Source organism: Periophthalmus magnuspinnatus, chromosome 3, assembly GCF_009829125.3.
Source record: "Periophthalmus magnuspinnatus isolate fPerMag1 chromosome 3, fPerMag1.2.pri, whole genome shotgun sequence".
In the NCBI taxonomy this organism is placed as follows: Eukaryota; Metazoa; Chordata; class Actinopteri; order Gobiiformes; family Gobiidae; genus Periophthalmus; species Periophthalmus magnuspinnatus.
The window spans coordinates 13,755,186-13,776,666 of NC_047128.1; the positions used below are offsets into that span (position 1 = coordinate 13,755,186).

General features: G+C 40.3%; 1 protein-coding gene across 1 annotated transcript; it reads right to left on the reverse strand.

Annotated features, from left to right (window-relative positions):
- Nucleotides 1–1,478: 1,478 nt before the first annotated feature.
- Nucleotides 1,479–21,467, reverse strand: cdhr5a (cadherin-related family member 5a). The gene is made up of 16 exons (XM_033991815.2): nucleotides 21,448–21,467; nucleotides 18,848–19,110; nucleotides 18,147–18,325; nucleotides 17,124–17,180; nucleotides 16,627–16,716; nucleotides 14,906–14,992; nucleotides 13,854–13,958; nucleotides 13,589–13,774; nucleotides 13,088–13,178; nucleotides 11,874–11,971; nucleotides 6,637–6,843; nucleotides 6,299–6,412; nucleotides 6,150–6,216; nucleotides 5,338–5,489; nucleotides 4,819–5,054; nucleotides 1,479–3,199 (listed from the first exon to the last, which is right to left on the reverse strand). The coding sequence occupies exons 2-16, from the start codon at nucleotides 18,924–18,926 to the stop codon at nucleotides 2,929–2,931; spliced, it is 2,019 nt and encodes a 672-aa protein (XP_033847706.2). The 5' UTR covers nucleotides 18,927–19,110; nucleotides 21,448–21,467; the 3' UTR covers nucleotides 1,479–2,928.
- Between the last annotated feature and the right edge of the window lie 14 nt (nucleotides 21,468–21,481).

The window sequence follows — 21,481 nt, forward strand, 5'->3', positions numbered from 1 at the left end:
CTCTTTTTCATGGGTGCCCTGTTTAAAATACAACACAAATCGAAAAAACAATCAAAACAAATAAGTCCATTTAAAACATCAATTGCAAATGCAGGAGTGTGTATAAATGTTTGTTATCAGATTATTAAATTGCAATTGTGTCACCAGTTTTGCTTTTCCTTGGAGCATATTCCATTTTTGTGAAGTAAAACAGCTAAAAGCCCTCTTTCCCATCTCAGTTCTGGTGCGGCTCGTTCTTAGCCTTATGCAGTCATGTGATCTGGTGTTAAATGTTCCGGTATCAATAATTAAAAAGCAGGTGAGGTATTCTGGCAGTTTTTGAAGTAATCCCTTATAGATAAACTTAATGCAGTGCTGTTCTTTTCTAATAGAAGTGATGGCCAACCCACTTTTTCATAGAGAACACAGTGATGAGTTACAAATCCATCACCTGTAATAAAACGAAGGGCGGAGTGAAAAAGTGGATCCAATGGTTTCAAAGCAGAGGCTGAAGTCTGCACATACACCACATCCCCATAATCCAATACGGATAGGAAGGTTGCTTGCACTATTTCTTTTCTGTAACTCATTGGGATACAATATTTGTTTCTGTAATAAAATGATAATTTAGATTTTAAACTGTTACATAATTCTGAGATATGTTTTTTAAAGGATAATGCAAGTCTAGTTCCAATTTCAATGGAAAATGTAGTCTCAAAATGCACAGGAAACATGACTGATGACAGACGTTTCATATATTTATTTTCCCTGATTCATTCAAAAAAACATAAATATTAAGTACATTTTTCAAACCAAAGTCCCTTAGAGTTCAGGTTAGTCTTATTCAAAATCAAAGCTCTCAATAAATAAATATATTTAAACACTTATCAAAAATACATATACATATATATATATAGGACATGACATCTGCACAGTGTTAAGCTCACACTGTGGCGTTGACCTTAAGACATTTGTTACTGAGGCAAGAATTAAATGGTCAAGTTTATTACAAAATTAATGGATTAAAGATTTTAATTTGATATCACAAATAAAATCCTTGAGTTCCTTAGAAAATGCAAGATGTAAAACTGCACTGTATGAAAAGATTGAAAGGTGCACTATGTAACTTTTTGGTGGAGAGTCTGCCACCTGCTTATAACGTTTCCTCATCATAAACAGACCTGGAGCTGTGTTTTGTTTCATTCACACATGTTTAACACACAAACCCTGCATATTTAAGCTGAGTTCTTCTCTCAAACAAAAAACCTTGTGATGTCATGAGGTAATGCAAGAAGCAGTTCACCTGTTCTCTCTCCGTAGAAATGTTGTTGCTTTGGTTGTAATGATCCATAGTATGAAATTAAACATATCTTGCATTTATTAAAGTGCACCTCTATATCAGTGGTTCCCAAACAGTGGTATGGTGGGACCTGTACGTGTGGAGAGTACAAATATTGGGTTGGTCAGTTTATCTCTACTCCAGTTTTTTTTTTTTTTTTAATGAGGAAACTACATATGAACATTATTAAAGGTCCTATATTATGGCAAAATTACTCTTGTGAGCTTTAAGCCATGTTAGAATATTGTTACTTCCTGAAAAACATACCTGGAGTAGTTTTAATGCTCTGTTCCACCTTGTGATGTCATCAAGTGGTAGTTTTAAAGTAAAGTGGCAGTTTTAACTTTAGTTTATTAGAGATTGGGCATTACAGGGCTGGAATTATCCAAATGATTCTAGTGAAAGTGTATGTGGAGTTCCTTTATTACCACATTACATCACAAGGTGGGACAGGGTGTTTGAGAGAACAATTCAGCCTAAATATGCAGGGTTTGTGTGTTAAACATGTGCAAATGAAACAAAACACAACTCCAGGTATGTTTTTGATGAGGAAACAACATTATAACATAGATCAGAAATAGTGTAAAATGGGCCCTTTAAATCTCACTGCTGAGATGTTTAAATCCTCCTTCAATGGAAATGTTTGTCACACATTCAGAGCTTCAATATTAAAACAGAGACATTTTAAATAAAACAATTTTCAAGTCTGGTCTTAAATTAATAAATACATAAGTGTAGTGCAAATGTTAATTCAAGGCACATTAACCCAGTCCATTAAACGATCATGTAATAAGTGTTAGATTTGATCTGCATGATGCTCAAGTCCAGAGAGTCCATTGTATTATTGGGTTACGGATTCTGAGGTTTTTCAGTTGCAAAAAATAAAAGAAAGACACTTCTTTAAAGAACATGGGGTATTAACTTCTAACACATAACATATTTAGATCACCATGTTACCTTTTATTGTTTTGAAAATGCTATATTCACCGAAGACAACATATTAACATGTTTAATAAGTTTCACTTTTGTTTTTTATGTTCTGAGGCTCCCCTCCCTTTGCTTCCCACGCTAAGTCACTCCACCTTCAGAGCGCTATCACAACACAATCAGCGTGCTTCGTGCTAACAAAACTACTGCACATCGTGTCAGGTTTGCAAAGTTGTTGTGTACAATTTTGTTTCATGTTTTTGTATATCTATGGAGAATTGTCGTGTGGGAGTTTGGGTGACATACGCTTGTGGGCTCAGCACTGCACAGAATCTTACAGCTAACCATAAGGAGGGTGTGAATAGGGCCTGTAAAAGATCGCTACATTACTTAAACCTGCATGGATGACATCTAAAACCTCTTCAGTCATGTTTTTGATGAGGGAACAACATTATAACAAAGCTCCAATTTTACATAATGGCCCCTCAAGATAGTTTGAGCCTGAGCACTGAAGTAACCCGTCTGTTGTAGGCACTTTAAAAACATGGAGGAGCACTTCCTGGACAAAAAGAATGAGTCTAGCATTGAACCACCAACTTGGACCAAATGTAAAAAGTTAAATTAGTAAAATATTTGTGCTTTAAAGTTATTTGTGAAGTAGTCTCTTCAGTGATCAGACTGCTCTACTCCTCCGTCATCTTCTCTGTGGCGGTGTTCTCCTGGTTTGTCTCTGTTTCCTGGCTCTCGTCTCTGATTGGTGCTTTGGGGTCTCGTACCACCTCTACTTCCTGCTTTGGCTCCTCTTCTTCCTGTGTCTCCTCGGGGTCATCCAAAATGGTGGTGTCTGGGATGATCTCCACTTCGATCTCCGACGAGTTTTCGCTCTCTTTGAACCAAACCGACTTCTGTCCCTCCTTCCTCTTCGGGCGCATCAGGCCTGACTCAGAGCCGTTCCTAAAAACAGCACAAGGAAAAGAACAGTTGTGATGTTAGTACTGGTGTCACTTTCACCCTCCACAGCCCAAAACCTGTCCCCTTTGGTGCAGACAGTCATTATGCCGGGCAAATTTCACATTCATAAAACAAAATGGGCAGAAAGTAAACTGAATGGCAATCACTTTCAAAACAAAATAAACCAATATGTTACAACCATAAAAACATGAATTAATAAAGATGCTGAGAAATGATCTGATTTGGCTGTGAAATACTTAACAATACTCTGCATTAAACAGTTTACACTAAACTAATGAAATAGTTTAATAGTCACCAGAAACGTTACAGATTGCATCTTTACTTTGTTTTCTGTTTGCATTTTGTATTTACCAACCTTTAGAATTTCTGAGATTAGATTTGCAAAATATGTTTAAAAAGTAGTAGTCACCGCAATTACCGGTAGTTTATAAGCACTTTTCACAACTCTCAAAGACGAGTGCAGTGTTTTGCAACAATTAACAAATTAGCATGCTGACACACACTTCCCGATCAGACAATAAAATACTTTATGATCAGATGCTGTTTATACAATATATCTGTACTGGGGCAAAACAAATTGTACTCAAATACACGAGAAACAATCAAGTACAGGACCTTTAACGTCAGAGAGAAGACTCAAATCTGCACTGATAAACAAATTCTAGAAAGCCATGACTTTCAGAACATTTTTGTAGAAGTCAAACTACAGGTACATATCGCCTGACCACTCAACAGCACATGCTTTTACAATACTTTATAAAGATGTATTTGATTGTGTGTCCCAATTAAGAAAGGTTGTTTGTCACGCTTTATGGTCTGGTTCGAACAGAAAGTAGGAGGAACTAGCTGGTCATGAAAACAAGATCTGGCTTTTGGCTTTTGGCTTTCCTTAAGTTTGTGTACTCAGCCCTCTGTGGTTGAGGTAATATAGTCACAGAAAAAGAGCAGACTGCATAGATTTGTTCCAGACAGGAAATGAGCATGGGGACACTTCCGGTTCCATCAAAAAACCATCACCCCTCTCTCCGTAACCGCTACTATCAGACTCATCAATTTAGTCTTAAAATGTTTGTCTTCGCCCGCTCTACATGGTCCTGGTGTTTTTGTTTGGCCTTTTTTGTTGCCTTCTTTCCCTGAGGTCACTCCTGCTAGCATTAGCAACAGGTTTGATTAACAGCGTTGTTAAGCGTCCACTCTCTATTACCTTCAACCACCTCGCTCCTTACTGGCTATTTGGTTGCTATGATACTCGCAGTCAGAATCCCAAACATGGAACATGGCCCCTATAACTGCTAGCCTCGAGTGGCTTCACTTGGCCACAGCTGAACAGTACGGGTGACGTCACACTCCTTTAGTCCACTTCCTTATACAGTCTATGGTCTCAACACCAGCTCACATTATCTTTTAGTAATATTGCATCTATTCTATGAAGTACAAAAATATATTAACAGTATTACTGTGCATTTAGTGGTTTTGTAACAAATTTTAAATGTACTATTTTAATTAATAGTACAGTAATTCATGAATTATATAAGCAAACAAATGTAATAATATATATTTTAAGACAGTAAAAATCCTGTACAGCTCCTTTAAGTCCTGACCTGAGCTCTCTGCTGCGGCGGCTCATGGGGCTGGTGCGATGGATGTGGTTGGAGAAGGTTCCACACGATGAGCAGGGTTTGGGGCTTCGTTTGCCCAGAGGAAGCACCTTGCCTTTGGGGAACATGCCTCCCCAGCGCCCCCTGGAGTCCACCTCCGTCTGGAAGCCGTCGTTTGTGAACTGTAGAGAGTCTCTGTGAGAGTGAGACTGAGGGCCCGAGAAACAAGGGCCCAAACACTGAACAGGGGCAGAAAACACAGCAGTTAGAATGGAGCAAGTGGGCTTGCACTGTGTGTGTACAATTGCTGCAAGTTTCAAATCAAACCTGGTCTGAACCTGGACTAACCCGATCTAAACCCAGTCTAAACCCAATCTAAACCCAGACTAACTTGGTCTAACCTCAGCCTAACCCCAATGTGCATCCAATGTAAACCTGGTCTAAACTCGGTCTAACCCCTCGATCTAAACCTGGTCTAAACCTGATAAATCCCCGGTCTATCCCTGGTCCGGTGGTCCAGACCTGGCAGATCTTGCCGTCTCCCTTCAGGACTCTGGAGAGGAGGAACCCAATGACAATGAGACACAGCACAAGAAGAGCAGCCATCACCAGCCCCAGGAGAGCCATGTCCCCGGGACGGTACCCCCCACTGGCCGGGGATGGAATAGCAACCGCTACAACACAAAAAGGATTCCATCAATTACATTTTTTTTTATTTGGCTTTCAATACTAATTACATACATTATATTACAGACATTACCTGCTGAGGTGGATAATACTCACATTTACTGAGTTACAATAACTTGAGTAACTTTTTAAAGGAATTGTACTTTTCAGAGTACTTTTAGCAGCATACTTTAATTCCTACTTGACTAACATATTTTACACTGTAACAGTATTTTTACATAAGTCATTTTTTGTGACATAACTCCAAAGGGACCAAAGCTTTATGTCGACAATATGAAATGATTTGAATATTTGTGTTTCTTGCAGCTCCTTCAGATTTAGTGATTTAGTTTGTCCCATTTGAAAACTATATGTGCTGTGCATTATTTAATGTTTTGTCCTTCAAATTACATTAACCTCAACATATAAATCAGATGTTATGTCTCTTTAAGTTACTCTTTCTCGAGTAGTAGTTTTCCAAAATACTTTTTTACTCTTAAAAAATTTCTTGAACCACTACTTTGAGTAATATTATTTTAAAGTAACATTACTCCTACTTGAGTACCATTTTTAGCTGCTCTGCCCTCTGGATACCTGCACAACTGTAAAAATACAGAATTGTCTTGTCTTGTATTATTTCTATGTGCGGTTGTATTTCAAATTCTTACCTGGAATGACCTGAACAGAGAGCGCAGCTGTCCCAAATTCTCCAGTGCTGGTGTCAACTGCCCTCAGCTAAAACGATAAAAAAAAAATTAACATTTCAATTTGAAGAAATGTGTTTATTATTTGTTTATTTATATATTTAGTTACAGACCTGGAGAGCAAAGGACTCGGTTTTGACGACTCTCTTCAGAATCACAAATCCATCGGTGGTCACATTCACATAACTGCTGTACTGCACCTCATATTTCACATCAGGATTAATGCCCTGGAACCGAGGAAAAATAAGGAAGGACTAAACCAGAATTAAACCAGGACTGAAACAGGACTAAAACAGGGCTATACAGGGGATAAACCAGGACAAAATCACTGAAACAGGACTGAAACAGGACTATACAGGGAATAAACCAGGACAAAACTGGGACTCAACCAGGACTGAACGAGGACTGAATGAAGACTGTGGTAGACCTAACACAGTCTAAACCCTGTTACCGTGGCGAAGTCCTCATCTCTGGCCCGCACTCTGAAGGGTCGATTGGTGCTGCGGTCTCTCAGCACCAGACTCTCCGGGACAGAGTTACTGTAGATAAATCCTTCGAATCGCTCTTTCTCAAAACGAGGAGGACTTCTGCTCTTCTTCATCACCTCAAACACCACCTGAGTGACCGCAAACTGGTCCCGGTTCTGCACCTGCGACGCCTGGAACAAGAGGACACAATTAAAACTAGTCGACTAAAAAGGGGCGTGGCCAAACCTCTCAAAACTATTACATATCTCTGTGTATCTGACTCAGACTGCACTCACAAGACTACACCTGCAGGGGGAGTTCATGCAGAATCTATTTATGCACCCCCCCCCCCAGTGAGCTACTTTTGCAAACCAAAAATGCCAGAGAGCTACTCAGGCAGAGCAGCACAAACAGCTAGCATGCTAACAGTACACCAGCTGTTAGCTTTTACATTATAGTTGTACTGGGACTAATGAAAAATTAATCGTCTCTGTCTGAAATAAAAAAAAGTCCATGCAAAAAGGGTGCAAAAAAATAAAATAATGCAAAAACCTCAGGAGACAAAGGAACTGCTCAACTGTTAAACCATTATATCAGTGGTTCTTAACCTTGTTGAAGGTACTGAACCCCACCGGTTCCATATGCACATTCACTGAACCCTTCTTTATTGAAAAATAAAATATACTTTTTTTCAAATTCAAGACATATGTATGTTTTACTGGTGCACAAAATAAACCGTGTATTAACATCACTGTGTTAAAAAAATAAAACCAATACAATGCATAAACTCACAACAAATTACATACATACCTTTTAACAAAGACATGACCTTTTTTAATACTACCACACTGAAATTATTTTAATTTTGTATTGTATTATGTATTCCAATAATGAACTTACTGTATTTATGCTTTTTATTATTTTTAACATTTTAACACACACCCATCATCTAATTTCCATCAGGCTACAATAATGAATATTTACTGCAAATCAGTGTGACTTCTGTTGTTGACTTTCAGAGACCAGGTCAGAAATGCATGGCTTCACCTTGGCCACTCTCACGTCATTTTCACAGCAAAGTCTGTTCCTTTTCTTCGTTTTTATGTCGTATGTTTTTATGCCGTTCGAAGTGACAGTATCAATGACCAATACACACTGAGAGGAATCTGTATCTGCACACCCAGCTGCTCTATTACTGCAGATTGGCATTAGCTAATGCTAATGATTACACGTAATACACATTTGACCCACAATTAAGTAAATTGCAGAATAAACCACGCTTACCGATCAGGAACAGCATCCAGTCCATCAAATCATAAGGTCCTCTGCTCCTCAGTCCATCATGAGATCTTCACTCGGTTCCACGAACCGCTCCGGGTCCGAGATGCCTCTAGTTTAACTTGTACAAACATCCACAGTGTCCTCGGTCGCGTACTTCTTTTGTTTTGTCCGTTTCGTCATGTTTAAAACGCAAAACTGCTGCAAACCAATGCGTAAAACGCAATTACGCGCGCGTAATTTTACGCGCGGATCTTTGCCCGAGGGCGGGCCGTCGGCATATTAAGGGGTTAAACGGCATTTAGAATCTTCAGCGAGTCTTCACTCCACATCGGCTAAAACTCTAGTAGCGGCTCATGAGGACGCCTGTCAATAACGTTGATAAGCTGCGCAAATACGTATGTGAATCACATAATTGGCTGGAGCAGCTCGTCCTCACTGACTCACATTGAAAAATAGCGCAGAATTAATTGTCTGGAGACGCTCGCAGTCCGCGAATCATGAGTCGGGTGCGTGTCTTGGCCTCCGCCGAACCCCTGGGACTTACTCACCGAACCCCTAGGGTTCGATCGAACCCAGGTTAAGAACCACTGCATTATATATTTGAAAACAAATGTCTTTAATCTGCATTGTGAGCCCAAAACCAAGTTTGAAAAGTGCTTCAGTCGTTCTGTGACTAATATGGAGGAAGGTCTAGAGCATTATATCTGGGCATTATGGATCTGGCTCTAGTTATTGGAATGTGCATGTTCAGGGTGTTTCCTGTCATTGATTTATGGAACATTATGGTGCAGCATAATTTTACTCCTACTTGAGTATTACTTTTATTGAAGTAAGTGAGTAAAAGTTGTGGTTCCTCTTCCCTCTGTGAGTCTACAAGTGACTTGAGCTTTATGTTGACAATATGAAATGATTTGAACATTTGTATTTCTTGCAGCCTCTTCAGATATGATTTAGTTTGTCTCATTGTTGTGCCTATCCTTTGAAAATACCAGATTTTGTGCATTATTTCCATGAATCTATTCAAAGATTGTTTCATGTTTTGTCCAAATTATAAATCAAATGTTGCATCTTGACTGTTACTCTTTAAGTTACTCTTCCCAAGTACTTCTTTAACTCTTACTTGAGTAATATTATGTTGGACTTATGCTACTCTTGAGTGCAATTTTGGTTGGCTATTTCCTGGTTGGCCGTGCCCGACCAGGAAGTAAAAGTAGTAGAAATCTTAAATATAACTCTGTTAACTATGTTTTACTGAAATGAGCAGTCTAACCTAGGGTTGTCAAAAGTATCAAAAATTAGATACTAATCAATACTAAAACAAGTATCGAAACTAGATACTCATTTGAGGTATCAGATATTGATACTAAAAAAAATCACATTCACAGGACAGAAATTAACTTTTTCTCAGTAGCTTTAGAATGATCTTGAGGTGTATCAGAACAGGTATAAGACACATGGACTAGTATACACCCATGGACCACTATGGAACCTACCTGGACGATTGAGAGCTACCATTTTCCTTGGTGTTGAAGGGCCTAATGTGTGTGTGGATCCTGAGCTTGTTACTTTTGAGGGTGCTCTGGAGGTTGCTGTGCAGCCTAACCCTCCAATCATTCATCCTCTGCACCAGCCGCTCTTGCCCTCCTATTGTCCCAGAGATGGGGCCCTGCTCAAAGAGCACTTGACTCGTCTCAAAATGGAGTCAGAAGCCACGGAGAGAGCGGGCAAAGCTCAGCTTGAACTCGAATCTGAAGGCTCAAGATTGATGCTGAGAGGGCCATTAAGCTCAAACAGCTCTCAAATTTGAAGAATGTGAAGTTGATTCCTATTTTACAGTCCTTGCGCGCATCGCAACAGCCTTAAGTTGGTCCCATGATGTTTGGCCCATTTTGTTGCAAACTAAACCCACTGACAAAGCTCAAGAAGTTGTGGCTACTTTACCACTTGAAGAGTGTTATGTGACACTGTTAAAGCTGCCATTTTGAATTCTTACCAATTGGTATCTAAGGCCTGCCGGCAAAAATTTAGACAGCACTCCAAAGTCCCAAGTCACTCCTATGCTCAGTTTGCTAGAGAGAAGGGGAATCTCTTTGAATGTACTAAAATCAGAAACTTTAGCAAAAGTGCACCATTTATCAGAAAGCTAATTTTGTTGGGGGACTTTAAGCAGTGTTTGCCTGAATGTGTTGTTTTGTATTTAAATTGGAAAAAGGTCCAAACCCTTTCTGATGCTGCCATGTTGGCAGATGAATTCATGTTGATTCACAAAAACAAATGTTCCCCATTTTCTTGTGTATCACTGAAGATGAAAAGACAAAGAGCCGAAAGAATGTTTCTACTGCCAGAAATCTGGACACGCCATTGCCAACTGTCCAGCCCTGAATCCAATCCAACAGGTATCAGTTTGATTTGGTCTGGTTCAACCAACCTAGACACTGACACGAGCCACAAGCCTGACTCTGATTCCGAGTCTTTGATTTTGGACGGTTTAGTGGGTCCCCCTTCTGGCAAAGCATCTGATCTGTTTCTGTTCTCACAGTGTTTTCTTGTCCCCTTTTTCAGATGTGATTTCCAGGTCTGTTGGGGCATGGTCCAAAGCCATCCTCAGAGCCCAGAGTATGACAAAATCTTACTTTCATACTGCAGGGATGGACTGTGCATGGAAGTTAACCAACACTACCCAAACGTTAAGACTCCTTGTTAATTAATTGTGTCCATGCCTCATAACCAGAGCTGGGGGCAGCTCAGAGGAACTCCCTCCTGCTTTAGCCACTGTTTTAAACATGACTCCAAATTTTGTAAGGTTTGTAGAGTTGTAGCGCCTGGTTAAAATGTATATTTAATTGTGTTCCTCACACTACAGTCTATTCATTAGATTGATACGATTTGATAGATTAATGTTGTTCTGCACATTACAGCTTTTTGTGTATTTTTGGAGAAAAGCTGATGATGCTTACTCTCGTAAGTGCAAAGACTTGCTAGAATGTAGAAAGAATGGCTATTGTTTTTTTGTATTACATGGTTTGTAACTTAAGATGGGGAGTGTTGGCCCCAGGCCTCCAGCTCCTCCTACAACCCTGTGTTATTCCTGCTACTGATCCCTGTTTCTGTATGCAAGTTTTAAACTGACAGACCTCTCCTGTGATTGGTGCATTGCTCGCAAGCTGGCATCTGATTGGCTCCTGGGCTTGGTCACTCACACTTGGTCGCAGGTTCACCTGCAGCTGCCACAACTTAAAAGGACCTGCCCTTCTCCTTGCTGCTGGATTCTGTCAGTGAACTGCATGTCCCTTTTGTTCTGTCTCTGTGTCACTGTTGTGACTTTGTTAAATTGAGACACTTGTTGTCCTTTGACTAGTTCTGAGGTTTGTTTTGTATTATTTAATTTCTGTACTTTTTCTTGTTAGCTGTATTTAAGTTGTACATTAAACTGCTCTGTTAAGAGCCTCTTTTTTGTTTTACCTTTAACATTCCTTTGAAATAAATTAAAACTTTATTTTTACAATTTTCCATCATTGTTTGTTACTTCCCCTCTCTCTAACTGAGTTGGGTTGCAACAGAAAGTACTACCATTTAATATTGAAAATTACATTCTACTGAAAGTCTTTTAATATCATAGTGGTATCAGTATTGAGTATCGAGTCTGTTCCTTAGTATCGAAAAGGGACAGAACCACCATGGACCAGAGAGTGAAAATAAACCTATGAAGTACATAGGTTTATATCACCTCTAAATACAATAAACTGCAGTTTGTTCAAAATGTTCCTAGAGAGTACACAGGATTCAGACCCCTGCATACACATTCACAACATTCACTTCAAACACTAACATAAACGCCCAGTTACAAAGTACAAACTCCTCCTAACTGTAACCACAATCTGGTCACCCTAGAATACACAGAAACTGAGAGAAACTCAGAGAAGCACAGAGAGAGACTCACGATGACAGTGAGGGTGATGGGGCCCAGGACGTCGGCAGCTTTGGTCATGGTGATGTTACCTGTGTCCTCGTCCATCTGGAAAAGGTTACCCTCGTTTCCTGGGCAACACAGGCGCAAATGTGAGACAGCTGAGAGCGTGGATCTTCCATCACTCACAGGCTAAAAGTGCGTTCTACTGGACTGAACTCAAGCCATGAAAAACTATGCAGAAGGTAGACATCATCAACACATTTTAACTAAAGCTGCAACAAAAACAGCATTATTGAATAAAATTTGCAAAAATGGATAAACTGTAATTGTAAGTAATTAACACTTTATTTGTAGTATTCTACATAAAGAAAATTTCAGTCAGTCTACTTTTATCTAATAAAATATGTATTTAAAACATCTCAATGAAACAGATGCTGATAAGCCAACTATTGAAACGACACCTCATCGCATTGTACTGTAAGTATTATTGAACTAAACTAAACACTAAACTTTTCACTCCTAAACTGTGTATACTGCGTTTTAATAGTATTATCTACTGTTCCTAGTTCACTAAGCTTTTTTTTTTGGAAACTTTAGAGCAAACTAGGTATATTTGCTGGTTTGTGATCAAATACATCTAAATCTTAAGTTTGTGCTGCCTTTAGTGGCCTCTGCAATTTCCAGTAGTTGGTGACATCATGCAGGACTGCCCTGATTAGTCAGGTGTTTCTAATCACAAACATTTCACAGAGTTTGAAATGTGGATACCTGTTACAATCACACTGTTTCTATAACCTCCAGACCCTGCCCCACCTCCTCCCTCACACTCCCTTTTACACTGCACTCACACCAAAAGTAACTTGAGCAACTTAAGCGACTAGCTCCCATTAATTTCCTCTACAGGGTGGAGCAGGGAGGAGACTAGAGGAAGTGGAGGGGAGAGCGGCATGATCCAAGTGGCCTGAGCTTAGCAGAGTTGACTGAAACTGAAATCAACTTAATGCAAATGTGGAGCAATATCACCGCAGCAACAGAAAATCAGTGAACACATTTTGACAGACATGTGGCACTAAACTCGCTACAAATTACCCCCACACATGGTTAACTCCCCTTAGAGTGCTGGAGACAGCACAAGAGCAAACTGAGCAGCTCTGTTTGAAATGTGGTTGTGGACAGAGTTTAGCTCTTTCATCCCGCTTTAACTTTACAGTCTTTTAGTATAAAGTTAAATGTTTCAGGCATACCTTTAAGGATCTTGTAGCTGATCTGCTCACTGCGGTTTCTATCTCCATCTTTGGCAAACACCGGACCAGGCTCCAGCACCAGAGGCCCCTCCTGAGGATTCAAACATCACATGTAAGTGCTGTAACAAGACTTTTCACTTTATAATTAACTGACAGTCTAGTTGAGGGTCTGTGGACTGCCCCTGTGAGAACGTGTGTCTCTGTGTTCTGCTCTTACTCCAGTGCTGCTCAGAGACACTTGTCTTCATATGTCGGAGTGGGACGTAGAGTCCTATTAGAGGCCCTGTATTCAGGGTCTCAGCCCCCCTACTGGAGACTGTGGATCACTCCATTTAATATTTAAACTAATATTTGTAACGTCATAGACAAAGATACATCCCTCACACTCGTCTGCTTCAAATGTTACATGATGCAGCTTTAGTAGCTCCTTCTCAGTGAGGTGGATGCAGCCCCTGTACACACAGCTTCTCAGTGAAAAGTTCCACATTGCAGCTTTAGTACCTCCTTCTCGGTGAGGTTGACGCGGCCCTTGTACCCTGAGCTCACACATAGTTTGCTGGGGCCAAGGGAGGTTCGGACACACGGTTGGAACCAGGGTGGTCGATTATCCACGTCCCGAATGTTCAGCGTCAGAGTGGCCACCGATGTGAAGAAGGGTTTGTTAGACGCTGAGCCATTAAACGTGTCCTGAAGAGAAGCAAAATATAAGTCAGATGCCCTGCATGTGTGTCAGATGCCCTCCCTGTATATTGTTGCCATCCCGTACCTGCACATGTAAGACCAATGAGATCTTCTGAATTGTGTCGTAGTCGATGACACTTTTCACTACGATTTTTGGGCTGGTCGTGTTCTCCAGGCGGAAATATTTGTCCTGCCACAAATACACAGTACCACATTATACAGCAGCAGTGATTAAAGCGACACTATGCAACTTTTCTGCATCTGCTTGGGTCCATTGCCTTTATATGGCATTCAACTTGCCTGTTATTGAATAAATACAAGATGGATGTTTTGTATTGCTAAAAAAAAACCCTTGTAAATATGCATTCTTACTGTAACCATAATCACCTTTCTGCAGATCTGACTTGCAACCTGGACTAATGGTCTCCATGACGATAGATACATTTAATGCCATATTGTGAAACATTCCAGTTTAATCAGAAATGCAGTATCTCCTCCTGTCCTGTCTCCTACTACCTCTGTAATTACTAGGCCTGTCCACATGAAGCAAAAACTGGCACAAAGTTCATCGTCTTTGTCAGTATAAATAAATTTCACAATAGCTTCAAAAAATGGTGCCATTATTCAACACCAAAAACCTGACTGCTTAACCTGGCTCATCCCAGATTGATATGTATAGCCCTCTGAAGAGAGTTCACATCAATCTGAGATGGTTCTCGCTGAATCGATCAGAACCAACGATCGGCGCGTTCAAACAAATACTTTATGTTGATTGGTCAAAGCACCATAACAGCGGAACAAGTTGAAATATCAAACTTGTGATTGGGTAGTTTCCGTGTCACTGCGAAAGCTGGAGCTGAGCAAGACTTTGTGAACTCAAAAACCCTGTGAGAATTTGTCTTGCTGGCAAGGCTAGTGAGTGTTGTCAGCTAAAATGATTTTAAGTCATAAGATAAATATGACAAATTTGTGGAGCCAGTCCCAAATAAATAATAAGGCTCAACATTTGTAGATCACATGTTTGGAGATTTCTTTCAAAAACTGTAAATCTCCCATAAAGTTAGATAAACTCATAAAATGTATCTGTGATTATGACATAATCAAATTGTAGATGAATGTCCCAGAGTGTGTGTTTACCGAGGCCGGCTCCAGTCGATAGTACAGAGGATCTGAGTCGATGTCTGTGGCTTCTATCAGACCCACACTGGAGTTCACTGGAGACAGCTGCAAAACAAAACTACTGTAAAAATTTAGAAATAATTAAGCATCTTTGTGTTATAATGTTCTGTTTCATGCACACATAGTTTTGAGTGGTCCTGCACATTTGTGCTGTCTTCCTGTAAAGGGACCCACAGAACGCTTGATATTGCTGTATGACGTCATCTAGTGATCATCCATAAGTGCTCCTCTGTGTTTTTAGAGTTCACTTAGGGTCCCATATTACTCTATTTTCTGATCTATGTTGTGATGTTACCTCATCAAAAACATAGTTCTTCTCTCAAACTGAAAACACTCTGTTCCACCTTGGGATGTCACATGGTGTTTTAAACCCCATACACCTTCACTGGAATCATTTTGATCTTTCTAGCCCTGGAATTGCCAGCCTTTGCTGAACTAAAGGTAAAAGGTAGCTGTGACTTTGAAAACTACCACTTCATGACATCACAAGGTGGTATTTTAAGAATTTTGAGCTTTGGAGATGTAGTCAGGCTAATAGCAAAAGGGTACTCAAACATGTGTGACTGAAACAAAACTCCAGGTATGTTTTTGAAGACTTAACAACATTATAACATGGCTAAAAGCTCACAAGAATCCATCTTGTGTAATATAGGACATTTAGCAAATGTTTATCAGATTAAGTCCAATTGTATCAAATGGTCAATGGTCAGTCTGTTTTTTAATGGAGAGGTCCACAGCCAGTTTCCTTTCAGTAAAAGCATGTGGTTTGGAACAGAGTTCAAGAATATAAGAGATGTAGCAACAGTTAAAGTATGGTCTCTGAAAACTCCCCACTCAAACGACTCTTCAAATACTGAAGATTAAATTAAGATGTACTTTATTCCAGCCTCGTGGGTGATATTGTTTCTGCATTTGACCCTTCCTTCAGTGTCTCTGAGTTTAACCTGTCAGGAGCAATGGGACTCATCTCCAGATCTTGAGCTAGTCTTGGTTAGGACTACCTTAACTGGAGGATTTGAAGTATTGTGCATATTTTGGGTTGATGGGGAAACTGCAGAGCAAAGGTCTGGGCGACCCAGGAGTCGAACCCGGAACCTTTTTGCTGTGGAGCGAAAGTGCTAGCCCTTCAGGGCACAGTGGGCTATACTCAAATGTGCTTGTGAGTACTATCCATGGAAGCATAATAAGGTCTGGAAGATGAACCAAATATGGTGTTGCATTGTTTTTAATGGCCAGTGCTAACTGGCATGAAATACCTGAATACTACAGGTGTAGTACCAACGTGTGACATCACAAACATGCATCGTGTAACCAGTGTTGACCAATTTCAGTAGGCTAAATCTCACAAAGCTAACTTTAAGACATTTTGAGGATTTATATCCTCAAAAGTTCATGTTGAAGAATTCCTAGAAAATCCACCCTTTGTGAAATCTGTGGATGCCCTGTCAACCGAACAGGGGCTGCCTGAATTCACAAAAAGTCAAACACATAAAGCACAAATTGTGAGAATTCTTTCTGGGTTGTAGCTCCTGGGAGCTGCAGTGTCTCAGAGTGCCCACTAATCGATGTTGCACCAGGACAGAGGGGGGGTGTCTTACCCAGGTCTTATTATAGATCCATGATAATACTCACCTGTAATTAAAAACTCACAAATGTAAAAATAGGCAGTGAGTTCTGACCTCGTTGACATCCAGGACGTAGTGGGTTCGATCGAAGTTTGGAGGGTTGTCGTTAATGTTCTCCACCAGTACCTCCACAGACTCACTCAGCTGCAGAGACATCAGGGTTAGGACAGGCACAAATCTTCCTCTGTTCATTTAAAGGCACTGTATCTGTCTTAAAAACATGAGAAACAGAACTAGTTCATGTCTCATGAACTGCTATATAGTTATAATTTACGACACCCGTGGATCATTATGTTATAATTTGGACATTTTAAATCACAATATTGATTTAAAATGAGTTAAATAAAAAATAAAATACATGTATCACTGATACATGAAATTGGAAAACAAAGTAAGTACAGAGCAGTGGGCTTGTACCTGAGTAAATGAGAAGAGGAAACAACTTTAATATGGGCCACAGTTATTCCTCACTTACCTTATGTATTGTGAGCATCAGGTACAGGGCCTTAACATTGTAATGTTTTTACAATTCCAAATCTGGAGATACTCACGGTGTAGTTCTCAGTTTTACACTGCACCCACACTGTCAGGGTTGGACTTGACAGAGCCTGCAACATCAAAAGATTACAGGTAAATTACAGGTTAGATCTGAGGAAAGGCAAGCCCAGTAAAAATGGATGTTTCTCTTGGTATTTTTCAGCAATACAAATTCTGGTCACTGAATACTGTGAAACGTTCCAGACAAAGCAAAAACATCTCTATGGAGACAAGCAGCTGGCAGACCCTTCACCAGAAAGGTTCCACAGTGCACCTTTAAACCATCAAAATGGTCTTGGTTTAGGGTTCTGAAAATATAGCAACACAGGGTTGGTAGTTTGCAGTTAGCAGTAGGGTTGTAAGAAGTACTGAAAATCTGATAATACTTCACATTCACAGAACAGAAATGAACATTTCCTGAATATCTTTAGAATGATCTCGATGTATCAGAACAAGTATAAGACACATAGACTAGTATACACCCATGGACCACTATTGAATCTACCTGGAACACTAAAGGATTACACAGATTTAAGGGAATATACAAGTACTACGCTTTAATGCTGAAAATGACATTCCATTGTCTAAATGAAGAGTGTTTTTTTTAATTTTTTTTATTATTATTATCATTGTTATCTTCATCGGAATAAAGATATACCAGTGAACAAATGTGGATCTTGACCACATAGCAAGAAGGCTGTCAATTAACCTGTTTCTAACACTATTGGAAGCGACCTCGAGGAAAGAATGCACCTGATTGGTCATATGTTCATATCTTGATTTACGGACATAATACCAAAATAAAAATACCAGGACCATGCAGAGCAGGTTAATACAAACATTTTAAGACCAAAAGGATGAAGCCCACTGCAGCAGTCACAGAGAGAGAGACAAAAGGGTGCAAAGTGAATCAGAGGCTGAGCTGGAAGTGCACCGATGCTCTCTTTCTATTTGGAATGCAGCTTCTAGCAGGTTTGCTATGTCCATTTATATATACAGTCTATGATCGTGACCCAAAGTCCAGGTATGGTCCTCACCTCAAAGTCCAGGCCTCTTTTGGCCATAAGCGCATTGCCTTGGAGATAGAAGAGGTCATCAGGGTTCACAAGGAGATCCAAAACCAGGTCTGGACTCAGACTGGTGTCAATCTGGACCACCTCCACATCTGCAGTGTTATTCTCAGAGACCAAGACCGGACCAGGAGGGACTATACAAACTAAAGAGACAGAAGAGGACTGAAACAGGATTGAATCAGGACTGAACCAGGGCTGAACCAGGACTGAGCTAGACAAGACTATTCAGACTGAGAAGCAAGAAGATGAATGAAGCATGACTAAACTGAAACTGTTCAGTACTGGTTTCGACTTGGTTTAGTCCTGGTTTAGATTTGATTTAGTCCCGGTTTAGTCTTGGTTTAGTTCTTGGTTCAGTCCTTATCTAATCCTTGTTTAGTCCTAGTGTAGTCCTGGTTTAGTCCTGGTTCAGTCCTAGTTCAATCCTGGTTTAGTTCTGTTTTAGTTCTGGTGTAGTTCTGTTGTAGTCCTGGTTCAGTTGTGGTTTAGTCCTAGTCCTGGTTTAGTCCTGGTTCAATCCTGGTTCAGTCCTGGTTCCGTCCTGGTTCCGTCCTGGTTCCGTCCTGGTTCAGTCCTGGTTTAGTCCTGGTTCAGTCCTGGTTTAGTCCTGGTTTTGTCCTGGTTCAATCCTAGTTTAGTCCTGGTTTAGTCCTGGTTGTACTCACGTCTTTGGGAGTGTGCGTTTTGGATAAGGACCAGGATGAAGACGCTGAGGACTGAGGCTGTAGTTTGTTTGTCCTCCATTTTGTTTGTCCTTCTTTTTCAGTGGCACGAGCTGGTACTGAGCCACCCTCAGAAACTGGAGTGCGCACGAGCATAGTGCACGAGGGGAGGAGCGTGCACGCAAAGAGGAGGCCGTGCACGTGGACAATCAAACCTCTGTCTGTGTCATTAGGATGTGCCTTCAGCCCAGTGTCTATTAGAAGGACTGCACAAAGTTTGACAGTTCGACTCCCTTCAGAGTGCTGCATGTTGCATCCAAGAATGAGCCTCTTACAACTCTCTTAATTTGCATTAGGTATGCAAAAAACCCCTCTTGGTTGACTAAAGATATGTCCTGCTGATCGATTAGTCGACTAAAAAGGAGGTGTGGCAAAAGTTCTCAAAACTATTACGTATCTCTATGTATCTGACCCAAACTGCACTCACAAGACTACACCTGCAGAGGGAGTTCATGCAAAAACAACTCTGCTTGCACATGAGCACAGCAGCCATGTCCATGAGCATGCATGTGAGGCCATGAGCGTAGCTGTGTGTCCATGAGTGTGCATGTGACTCCTAAAAGTGTGCATGTGAGCTCATGAGTGTGCATGTGGGGCAGTGGGAGACACAGACACTGCGTTGTGACCTCATGCCTCTCCCACACACGTCACATTTCTGAATCTAAAGCAGAAAGACAACAGGCTCTCACATCAGACTATTAAAGAGAGCCCACTGCATCATGGGAAACTGAGGACAGAGACCAGTGCACCATGGGAAACTGAGGACAGGGACCAGTGCATTATGGGAAACAGACATAAAACTAGACTGCCCTAGGACCAGACACTGTGTTAACAGGGACAGAACCATATACTGTATAAAGAAAGTGGCTAAGTGAGTGTGACATCACCCATAGCTTTCGGCTCCAGTCAAATGAAGTTCAGTGAGGCTAGCAGTTCCATATTTGGAATTGCAACTGTGAGTATCATAGCAACCAAAGAGCCAATCCGAAGTGAGGCTGTTGAAGGTAACACCTTGTCTCACCTGCACCACTGGTTTATCAGGGCACAGGCACTTAGCAACGCTGTCAATCAATCCTGCTGCCAATGCTACCAGGAGTGACCTCACGGTAAAAAGACCTCAAATCAGTGATCTATGTTCATATCTTGATTTACAGACAAAATAGCCAAATAAAAACACCTGTACAAACACATGTAGCGCGGATTAATACTAACATTTTAAGACCAAAATGACAAGCCTGACAGCAGCAGTTACAAAGAGAGGGCTGACAGTTTTTCAATAAATTGCCCTAACCCTTTGGATTGATGGAGGAAAACCCACCCAGACACAGGAAGAACATGCAAACTCTACACAAAAAGCTAGAGAGTCAAACCGTTACCTTGATGTGCGGGGTGAGTGCTAGACACTCAGTCACTGTGCTGGTGGAGGGTTCAAAACCTTCTATTCTCTATGGAGATGTTGTCTTGCCTGGAATGTTCCACAAAATGATGTAAACCAAGTGATTCCATCAAACCAAGTATTTTTTGGCAGTAAAATAAACAATAACATCTGTTTAGCACGTTATAACACTGTTCTCTCATCACATCAAAAGCATGCCTGAAGAGGTTTTATATGTCATCCATGTATGTTTGAATTGAACATTTTCAAAACAATAAAAGGTAACATGGTGATCTAAATGTGTTATGTGTTAGCAGTGAATACCCCATAGCATTTCTTCTGGTTTATTATTTTACTTTCTCTGTGGCTCAGATTGACGGCTCATTGTGTCACTGAAGGTGATGCCATAAAATCATCTATAAATGATTTTCAGAAAGATAGAAAAGTTTATACCTATCACATTTTCATGAGCCATCGTTACATAGTGCAGCTTTAAAGGACCTATAAGATGCTATTTTCTGATCCATGTTATAGTGTTATTTCCTCATCAAAAACATATCCTGAGTTGTGTTTCATTCACACGTGTTTAACAAATGAACCCTGCATATTTAGGTTCTTCTCTCAGACTGAAATCGCCCTGTGATGTTATATGATGTTGAAAGAAAGTGCTCCACTGTGTTTTTAAACACATCTCTACTGAACTAAAAGGTAAAAGATAGCTAGCTGTTAGCTTGAAAACTACCACTTCATAACATCACAAGGTGGAACAGAGCATTTGAAGTTTGGACATGTAGACAGACTAATAAATCAGGATTACTCAAACATGTGTGAATGAAACAAAACAAGTCCAGACATGTTTTTGAAGAGGCAACAAAATTATTATCTGGATTAAAGCTCACAATAATCCACTTTGTGTAATTTCCCAGTTTGGCATTTTTGTGATTTATGATTTTACTTTCTCATGGGAAACAATAGGCTAACACAATAACACATTCTAGCATTTGATGATTAGCCTCTGCCAAATGCCCATAGGCTGTGATGCCAACCATATTCATTAAACATCAAAATAAATCTGTGGTTCTAGACAGATGATTGAACTTTGTTTAAAAAAAAAACAACAACAACAAAAAAACAAAACAAAAAAACAAAAACCTTGGATCAGACTGACCGTTCATTGCATCATTGAAGGTGATGCTGCTACA

Coding starts and splice junctions, on each gene's coding strand:
- cdhr5a (XM_033991815.2), bottom strand. CDS start 18,926: ATGGAGGACAAACAAACTACAGCCTCAGTCCTCAGCGTCTTCATCCTG. Junction 6,217..6,298: donor CCGAGTCCTTTGCTCTCCAG/GTCTGTAACTAA, acceptor TTATCGTTTTAG/CTGAGGGCAGTTGACACCAG. Junction 3,200..4,818: donor CGCCGCAGCAGAGAGCTCAG/GTCAGGACTTAA, acceptor TGCTGTTTTTAG/GAACGGCTCTGAGTCAGGCC.